The sequence below is a fragment of the Grammomys surdaster genome, unplaced genomic scaffold, assembly GCF_004785775.1.
Source record: "Grammomys surdaster isolate TR1022 unplaced genomic scaffold, NIH_TR_1.0 130, whole genome shotgun sequence".
Lineage (NCBI taxonomy): Eukaryota > Metazoa > Chordata > Mammalia > Rodentia > Muridae > Grammomys > Grammomys surdaster.
Window position 1 is genome coordinate 11,501,047 of NW_021604588.1, and position 10,205 is coordinate 11,511,251.

The window sequence follows — 10,205 nt, forward strand, 5'->3', positions numbered from 1 at the left end:
CAAAATTTCTAACACTTCTCTCATAAAGACTTTTGTGTGAGAGGGAAGACTGCCAATGGCAATTGTAATGTACTGTTTTTAGCTGACTAGTGGGTACACTGCAGCTCATTAACAGTGTACAATGTAAGCCACGATGCATTTTTTTGGATGGAGATGCATTTGAAAGCTGATGGACCTTTCATATAGAAATCTACAATATGGACTCAAAGCTTCGCTTCTTTTAAAGCAGAACTTCTCTAAAGAAAAATCATTAACTAGTAAAATAAACAGAAGTGGAGATCCTCTCACTCAAGGGAGGAAGGAGAGTCAAGACCTTAGTCCCCAGCTCATACAGAACCTGAAGCACCTCTTTGTGAGGAACCTAAGTGGGAAGGGGTTGTCACTGGAAATGCATACTAAAATGCCTTTCAATCCTGAGACATTTTACTACTCCAACATGGTAAACTATAATCCCATGAAGTAGTCTTCATTTCACTTACACTACCTGAAAGACCAGGCAGCCATGTCTCTGAAATATTTGTTTAGGAAGAAGGTACAAGTGATTCCTGTGGATCACGCTCAGGCCCATCATCTTTGGTGGCAAGCACTTTTACCCAGTGAGCCATCTTGCTAGCCCTGAGAAATCTATGTGCATGTTTGTTGGCTTCTACTTAAATAGAGCACATATCAATATATAAATCTAGCTTAGTAGATTATTCTATGAACCCCAGTCTTCAAATCAGTACACTACATTAGCACAGGCATTTTTAGGTACTATGTCAACACAGCTGTCACTCTAACCATCATTTATCCTATTTAATTGGCACATTTCCCAGGGTTATTTAATTGGCAACTTGAGACAGGCTTAAATTGGCAAGCTCCAAACATTTAAGTTTGTCTGAATGAGAAACACTATGCTGTTTCAATTATCTGGAATAATAAATTAAGAAGTCATTCCCAGCTGTGGCTACAGCTCAGCAGCAGGACCTGCCAAAGTTGATCCTCAGCATGAAAAAAAAAAAAAAAATGTTCCCGGCCTTTAATAAGATATAGATAAGAGAGGCAACTTTTAAAAAGCAAGGTGTTTGCTAATTTGCTTAATGTGAAAATACTGCAAAACATGCAATTAAATAAAATATCTCAAGGTCTGATCATAAAAATAGCAAAGAAATGGTAACAGTGACGATTTCAATAAATGACTGGAAACACAGCAGGAAGGCAATGCATGTATTCAGATGATGAACCAACTGAAATCATATTTTCAAGTTAAAACATGAAAATGAAACCTGAAACTAGATTTCACAAAAAGTGTTAGAGGCTTTTGTTGAGGTTTAAGTCTTGCTCTGTGGCAAAGGCTGGCAGTGAACTCTCTATATCCCATGCTAGCCTCAAGTTGTAGAAGGTCCTCCTGCCTTAAGTCTTAAGTTCTGGAATTACAAGTATAAGCTACTGGACCTGGCTTCATTCATGGGTCTTAAAGACTTATTTTCATTTACATCTTTGTGTTTTGTGTATAGTATGTCTATGAACAGAGTGCAGGTACCTATAGAGGCCTGAAGATCCCCTGAATTAGACAGCTGTGACCATCCTGATGTGGATGCTGCAAACTGAATCCCCATCTTCTGTGAAGTACTCTTAACTGCTGAGCCACCTTTCTCTCTAGCTCCTCCATTTGTTTTTAACTACCATCTACTCACTAGCACAATGGCCTCAAATAACTTAACTTCTGAGAGAGATTTTAAAATGTTTCTGGATGACAGCTTTTTCTATTTCAAAATATATGAGGAGGCATAACTTAAAAAAAAAAAAAAAGAAAAATCTCAAACTCCTTAGTCCACAGTTTCCAACTTTGGTTCCAGGGCAAACAACAGATCTATACCTTTTTTGTTTGTTTGTTTTTTAAATATTATAACCAGACAAATGCAAAATATAATGGGATAATACAAAATATTTGTATTAAAAACAGCATTATAGGGTCAGAGACAGCTCAACAGATAGGTAAAACATTAGCCTTGTAATCCTGATAACCTGAGTTCAGTTCTTAAAACTCGTATTGTTAAACAAACAAACAAACAAACAAACAAACAAAAAACCCCTGGATGTGGCAGTGAGCATCTGTAATCTTAGCACACCTATCTCAAGATGGGAGACAGAGGCAACTGAGAAGCTCATGACCCAACCAGTCTGCTTCACAAGGTGGGGCAACAAACTGACTTCCCAGAGCTGTCCTCTGATCCGTCCGAGTGCATGGGGTGAGGGCATGGTCATGTGTACACACACGCATGTGCTCTCTCTCTCCCAGTTATAGTAGGCTTGACAAACATTTCTATTTCTAATACTTCTACAGGCTAGTTGACCACATTTTAAAGTTAAACTGTACAAGCAGGAATTAAATGGTTCCTTAAACAATATATTGAATGAATCTCAATTTAATGTAAAACTAATGATTTTCATTTTAGTCAAACAGGAAACTGCTTAAAACCTTGTTTCTAGTAATAGTTGAACTCCAATCTTAGATAAATTTAGTCATAGTCAAACTTTTTGGTTACAAAATACTTAAAAGCTTGATTTTTTTTCACCCAAACCTCAAAACTCCTCAAAGTTCCACTCTGAACTTTTCCAAGTATGGATTCTAAAAAACAAAAACGTTTTAAAATAGACATTGCTCATAAGTCTGGATCACCTGAAACTTCTTATGACTTTCCTAAGAGCCTGGCCACTATACCAACAGCTGACCTTGGAAACCCATGGATTTATTAACATTAGGAAAATACAATCATATTACCTTGGAAAGAGAGTTCATGCACAAATACAAGTCAGAAAAACATTAAAAGTTTTGGGCTGGAAGTCCAGCTGTGGCATTGACTGTCTAGCATGTGTGAGGCCCCAGTTCAGTCCCCAATACCACGAGTGTGCATGTGTAGGCTAAAAGTTTTAAAGATCACTCTACCTATCATTCCCTGTAGCTTACATTTCCCAAGTTAATGGAGTAAGTCTTAACAGGGCTCCATACACCCAGTCCTTCTTACTCCAATTTCTTTATACTTACTTGCAGCCTGGCAATGGAATCGAAATCCTCGTGGAATTTCACCTGTAACACAAAGCACTTTATTGAGAAACAGAAATCTGAAGTTGCCTTACTTGTGCTGCAGTAATGTGTCATATGATGAACAAGTTTCAATGTGGGTTATTTTTATTACCTTAAGATATAAAACTAAAACTCATACTGCCCTTTCCTGGTTTTTATTTTCTTTCTTTTTGTCTTGGTGGTGGTTGTTCAAATCAAACATATGATAATTAACAATTTTTATGTATTTTTCAAGCTACTTTTCACAGCAAGTTATTCCTTCCAGGAAAATTATACTAGAGAAAGAAAATTCATGGCAAAGAACTTCTATAGCCAGGATCCAATGGATGGCTCTGAGGGTGGTGGGACATGATATTGCAAGCGTACACAAATTTTTCAGAATGTTGACATTTTATCTTTTCAGTGTTTCACAATACACACACAAAATCTAAAAACTGTATGGCTTGCCCTAAGCAGCAGTGTCCACAAGAATAACATGATTAACTCGGCTGTCCCCTGAGAGTGATCATGTCCAAATTAATGTTAAAGATTTTTCCTCTCTTGATATATTTGCATTTGCTCTCTTGACTTTAAGGGTATTAACTGCTCTCTGTCCTTTGGGAATTGACTAGATTCTATTCTTTGTATCTATTTTGCTTTTCACTTGTTTCTTGAGACAGGGTATAACTGTGTAGGCTAAATCTTCTTGCCTTAGCCCCTGAAAGAGTGCTGAGGTCACAGGTTTGAGTCTCCTCTGGGCTGTTGTTTTGCTTTTAGTGGAACTGAATAGTGGAAAGGAAGTGACTAAGGATGTTTAGCGTACTGGTCTACCTCCATACTGTCTCAATAATTACTAATACTTTACAAATGAGCTAGTTGGTTCGGAAAGGTATTTTCAAGGTTACAAAACAGTATCAGCTTCAAACTAAAGACTACTGAGGTGAGGGATGGGACATCGGAAAGAAAAAGGAGGCACAAAGCAGAAAAATCCCAAGGCCATGGGTAAATGAATGGCAGGTTGTGCATTTTTGAGGTATCCTATCTTCTGAATTCTAATGTTCACTTAAGAGGAAAAGCATCAATCAAACAACATAGTTGGGACTTAAGCATTATGTCTATGCACTCTTTAAGAACTCACTAGCTCTTAAGAAAAACTACTATAAAGCCAGTTTTAAAAACTCATATACTTTTAGAATCTCTCAAATGCTGGCTACTTACCTGGATGGATAAAGCTGTGGAAATCTGCCATAATACCTTCCTGGAGGGAGTATTTAACACAGCCAATTTCACAAGGGAGGAAGCGCTGTTCACAATGAGGAGGTAGCTCACCATGACTAAAAATGTTCAGAAAATAAAAAATGCCTCCAAGGAGAGCTGAAAAACAAAACAAACAGAACCCTAAAACTTTTAGAACTGCTTTTGTGCAGGTATGTATTCTGTGTTTGCTAGTCAATTATAAAAGAGAAAACTCAATTATACCAGGTAAGTAAAAAACTTTGCAATCACATTTACCAAGAATTTAAGTAGTAACCATTCTTTATGTAAAGCAATAAAATTACTCAGTCTTGCAACAGCCTTTCCATGATTCAGCTATAGATTAGAATTAATTTCAGCAAAGATGTAAGTTGTGACATATGCAACAAACAGGTTTGGGAAATAAAGTCCAACAGAACAAATGAAGTAGAACTGTAGCTATTAGTTCTCTGCCTTTGTACTTTCTGTTACTATACAGAAGACCACCTATAATAGAAGAGAAATATGTGGGGCTAGCATTGGCCACTTAAGACCAATGTTAAAAGTTTGTGTTCAACAAACGCAGAACACAATAAAACCAGCTGGAAGGAATAGATAAGGCCCTTTATTAGCTACATTTTCCTCTAAAGTAGTGCAATAATTTATCCTTGCTTCATATCTGCCCACCCCAGTATATTTTAAAATTCCTTATTCTTAACTGGCAAATAATAATAGCAGATCTTGGGCTTCAATGTAATTATAAATTGTGTAATGATTAAAAGTCAAGCTAGCTAACATATTCATCAATCCATAACCTCGTGTTTTTGTAGTCCAACATTTAGAATCTACTCTTACCAGGCTGGGAAACAGGTGAAAAGCCTTATCCTTCTTGTCTACCTCTATAACCTAAGCGTGGGAGCTACAAAGAAATCTAATGTTTAATAATGTATGAAGTGGTAGAAACCATGAGAGAATTTTGTTACAAAAACCTTTCCAGTATTATTTCAACAAATGCAAATTAGTTCAGCCGACATTACATTAGTGCTAGTATATTTAAACCCGTAGAGTCAATGATTCTGAAATGTAGGATCAAATGAACAGAACACATTTTGGGGGTAACATGTACTTGCATGGGTTTGTCCTTGACTGAGGCTATCAGAAGCCAATCTCTAGTGTCATAGTCTCTAGAAGCTGTCCATGTTTCTTTCTTTTTTTTTTAAATAATTTATTTTTTCTCAAATTGTAATTCATTCACACAGGGGTTATAAACACATAAAGGCAGGATGTGGAGAAGGGGAAGACACTGGAGTGTGGGTGTTGAGGGGGAATACAGATATCTTCAGAACCGGGTATCGGCTGGGTGAAGGTTCAGGGGACAGGTCACTATGACTCTGCCTATGACTCACTTGTCCTTATCTAAGTTGGTATTGTCTGCCAAGGCTACCTATTTACAAGGTCTATGACTACTCAGGCTTGTAAATTTCCACAAAAGCTGCCTGTTTACAACAGCTTATAGCCATCTGTTTCAATGTTTTTCCACTGAGACCCAAGACTTGGTGTTAGTATACATGTATGGCAGGCCTATTGCTGATTTTAGGCCTATGGCTGATTTTAGGCCTTCAGTGTGTAAGCAGGGCTGCCCCTGACATCTCCTCCCTTCTCTAAGTATAGAAGGGCTGTGGCAATTCTAATCTTTCGAAGGCAGGGATAGAGGCCTGACCTCCAGTAATTGAAGGGGACCTTGTAATGGCTCCGGTCGCCCTGTCGTCCAGTGAGGCATGAGGGCCATACCCATCCCGATGTCTTTTTCCTGGAGAGGGGATACTTTTGACTTCAACCCCTATGCACTCAGGCTTGTCCCTCAGGGAACCCAGAGAGATATTTTTATCTTTTATTTATATTCCCTTGCAGTGCTTAGCCTCCCAGCCTAAGCAAGAATTCAGATCTTCTGTCAGAGGGGGTTCTGGGTGGCCCTCTCTGTTTGGTCTAGGGGCGGAAGTCCCCTCTTTTAGGTTGGGTAGAGATAGGTTTTGGGAATACCCTGTATAAAGTAACAACCTCATCTTGAGTCTCATGGTCCTCCATAGCTAACTTATGATAATGTATCTGAGTAGGTTTTGCTACCAAATAATTTATCTGTTGTTTCGAAGAGTTAGTCAGCCTATTTGAGGCCCAGGGACCAGCAGAAAAAAGCAAAAAGAACTCAAATAATGGTCCCAAGATGGGAGGAAATAGGGTTGACAACCTTGGAGAGGCTGAAAACCAATTCTTGTACCAGCATTCATCTGTCTCTCTCTCTCTGATTTTTCTTAGGGTCTTCTCTGACCTCTTTCATGCTCTCTTTAACCCTCCCTGTCTTGTCTATGTAAAGGAGACCTTCTTCTTTAAGGGCTGTACACAGCCTTTTCTATTGTAATAGTGATGGATCTTCCTTGGGGATTTGAGGTCTCCATCTCCCAGCACAGGATTATAAACTGGCACTACCACCACTTTTTATACAGGTACTGATTCTTACCACTTCATGGCAAACACTATTTCCATCTTTCCATACCATACAAAACTTTTTTTTTTAATTGCCCAATATGCCATCCAAATTTGAGCGAAGTACTTTAAGGAATACTCTACCTTGATCACTTTTTATAGATAAATTTGACATATCAGGGGGAGAAATACTTGGTTTTGGTACAAGCATGCCTGGCCTCCTCAGTGGTGTAGATACGAGTTTCTGAAAGTAAGAGAATCACTAATCAAACACTTTTGAACAGAGCTATTGCTAGATTCTTTACTTCCCATATTTAAATTTAACAAAGTAACCTCAAAATAGCCTGTGGACTATGTCAGCAGTCCCTCAAGGCTAATGAAAACATTATCAGTAAACACCAGCAGACCACAGCAGTCTATGAGAAGGTAGGTGTAAATAAACAACTACAGCTGAAAGCCATTTGCTCATTCTCCATCATCTCACTTCCCCCAGTCATTAACTACCAAACACCAGGCTGGTGCTCAAAAGAATAAAGAAAACAGAACAAAATCCTAAAGCCTATAATGTTTGTGCCTTCAACTATCACAAAACACACACACAAATATATATACACTTAAGTTTTGTGGAGAATTTTTTCTTCAAATTTTCATTCTTTTTCTTTCTTTTTTTTTTTTTTTTGTGTGCAGACAGGTGCTTGGCTGAACGTGTATGTGTCACATGTGTGCAGCACCAGTGGAAGCCAGAGGAGGGCATCAGAATTCATGGGGACTGGAGTTACAGATGGCTGTGAGTCACCATGTAGGTGCACTGACTTACGGTAAACTGGGTCTTCTGGAAGAGTAGCCAGCACTTTTAGCCAATGAGCCATCACCAGTCCCTTGAGGAGATATGTTTTATAGAAAATTCTGATTAAGAAAAATCAAAGCTCACAAGCACAAAACCTCAAAAATCCACCTGACTTGAGGCATCAACTTAACACATAAATCTACCATACTTAAAAACAACTTGCCACAACTATTAAATTTCAATCCAATGTCACTAACTTAAGAATTAAATTCCAGTATGTACAAACAGAGAAAAACAGAAGAAAAAGACTTCGTTAATGACCTTGTAGTTAAGACTTAGTGGTTTACTCTCCCACCACTTGGGAATTTGCTTAACTTTTTTTTCCCTTTCTTTGTCTGTAGGATCTACAAATGTTAACCCAGGTCCTCACATTTTGTTATTCCAATCGTTAAAGCACTGTTAACAAGCTTGCTTCTAGGAATCATTTAAATAAAACCCAACTACTTTTAAGTACGCTGACTTTTTTTAAAAAGCCATCTAACCGTTAATAGTTGAAAGACACTCTTGGAGGTGGTTTAGTGCAAGTCCTGACCACCAAACCCTTTCCCCCCCACCCCCCGGGGTTTCTGCACTATCTGGAAGCTTCCCAAAGGTTCCTCCGGCTCCACTGTGGCTGGAGTCCAAGGGCGTGCGCGCAGGAGGTGGCTGCCCTTACCTGCTTCTCTGAAGGCCCAAAATCCTTTCCCTGGGCTGCTCTCCACTCTCGAGCCATTTCTGAGTATTTCTCCTTCTCATCCTCCCTCAGGAGCTTTGGGAGAAGAGGGAGACAAGAGAGGCAAGCGGTGAGGCGTCCGTTCCACGCCCCGGTTCTGGAAGGTTCTGTCGGTTGGTCTGGCCTTTGGGCCGTGTCCCCTCCACGGGCACCCGCAGGCCGGGTTCCCACCGCGCCCTCCCCGCTGCCCAACTGCCCGCAGCCTCACCGCCCAGTCGGCCGAGCAGTAGGGGATGGCGTCTGCCACGCGGGCCACCGGCAGGCCTCGCCGGCGCAGTTCGGGAATCTTCTCCTGTACGAAGAAATAGTAGGCATTGCGGCTGGCCCTGCGGTTGGGCATGGCGTCGTCGGGCCTCGACGCCCTCCAGAGACACAGCAAGCAGCCGGCGCCCTCGCCGGGCTCCCGCCCTTAGTAACCGAGCGGAGCCTGCGCGTGCTTTAGGCAGGCCCTTGGCCAATCAGGGCGCAGCGCGCAGCCGCATTGGTCCCCGCTGGGGGCGGGGACAGCCTGAAACTGGAAGATTCCACCTCGTGCGTGGGAGGGTGGAGGAGGCGGGGAGGGAGGAGGAGCGAGGACTAGGTAGGGAGAGTGCTGTGATTGGCTGACTCGCTTGCCTGGTAGGCGGGGATTGTCACGTGGTAGGTGTGGTGCCTTTTTTGTGTATATTGTTGCGTGGGTGTACCGGGTTAGTAGGAAGAGGACTCACAGGTGCTTTCGGTTCCTGGATGTTTCACAGCCAGAACTACCGAGCTTGTGCAAAGCACTGAGAGGGAAAAGGTGGGCACAGTAGGGTGTTTTCAAGACAACAACAATAACAACAACAAACCCAACGTATTTTAAAACTATTATTATTTGTTAGCACTTGGGGAGCTGAGGATAGAACCAGAGTCTCTAACATGCTAGGCTAGCCCTCTACCACGGAGCTATGTTCTCAGCTCCTTCCCCAATTTTTAAAGTACAATTTACAAGTAGACATAAGAAGAAAACATGAGAGGCTAAGATTTCAAAGAACATCCTTGAATAAGGTTTTATAGGCTTTCTCATAAGGTCTGGGTAATTTGGGGAGGGGTCAGTTTTATTAGTAGGTGGCATTTTTGGAGTAATTGTGAAATGCTTTTTTCCTCTTAGTTACTGCTGACTCGAGGTTGAGCCTGTGTATTTAGTAATAGAGTTCTTGTACTGGTTCAAATTGTGCTTTTTGATCTCACCTGGATTTTCTCGATGTACTTCCCAACAAAATACATTTGTGTATTTAACTTACTAAGTTTGTGTAAAAGTAGTTTTTTTTAAGGCAGTTGAAAATTCATTTAAAAATTTTTATCTTTTCAGATAACTGATCAGTTTTTCTCTCCCTCAGTGACACAGATATAGGCCAGATTAGAGCAAATTAAAAGTAGATAACAGGTTTATTAGGAGGCAGCTCTCCAGTGAGTTCACCAGATCTCACAGGTGGAGGTCAGTGAGGTTATGCATCCAGGCAAAAGCAAGGTTTGTTTGTTTGTTTGTTTGTTTGTTTTGTTTTAATGGGTCTTGGGCACGGGGTGATGACATGTGAGTGAGGAGCTGGTATTGTGCCCTTACATGGTCAAAAACTGAGCCCTTGGGCAGGCACTCATGGGTGGGTTGCTGGAACACAAAGGAAAGAGGCGTTTTCTCTCTGTGGGTGGAATTGGTGGAAGCCAGGTAGACAGGGTTTCCCAGCTTGTGAAGGGGCTTAGGAGGGGTTCCACCCTAACAATAGCCTCATTTTTAATGGTTTGCTAGTAATGTTGCTAAAATTTTCTGGTATCGAACCGGTCTAACGTTTATAGTATACTCACTTCTTGAACATGAAACGTTGCTGACACTTTTTTAAAAAAGTTCTTCTTTCTTAGTGGATAATGGA

At 40.7% G+C, this 10,205-nt stretch overlaps 1 protein-coding gene across 2 annotated transcripts in view; it reads right to left on the reverse strand.

Moving 5' to 3' along the window:
* The window catches only part of Mael (maelstrom spermatogenic transposon silencer), a 28,387-nt gene extending 19,646 nt beyond the window's left edge, over positions 1-8,741 (reverse strand). Inside the window, exons 1-5 of one of the 2 annotated variants that reach the window (XM_028761151.1) lie at positions 8,528-8,741; positions 8,263-8,355; positions 6,905-7,004; positions 4,265-4,420; positions 3,029-3,070 (exon numbers count right to left, since the gene is read on the reverse strand). In XM_028761151.1, coding sequence (XP_028616984.1) covers positions 3,029-3,070; positions 4,265-4,420; positions 6,905-7,004; positions 8,263-8,355; positions 8,528-8,659 — 523 coding nt within the window. In that variant the 5' untranslated portion in view covers positions 8,660-8,741. The remainder of the gene's footprint in view (positions 1-3,028; positions 3,071-4,264; positions 4,421-6,904; positions 7,005-8,262; positions 8,356-8,527) is intronic. The other variant, XM_028761154.1, reaches the window with a different exon arrangement.
* Between the last annotated feature and the right edge of the window lie 1,464 nt (positions 8,742-10,205).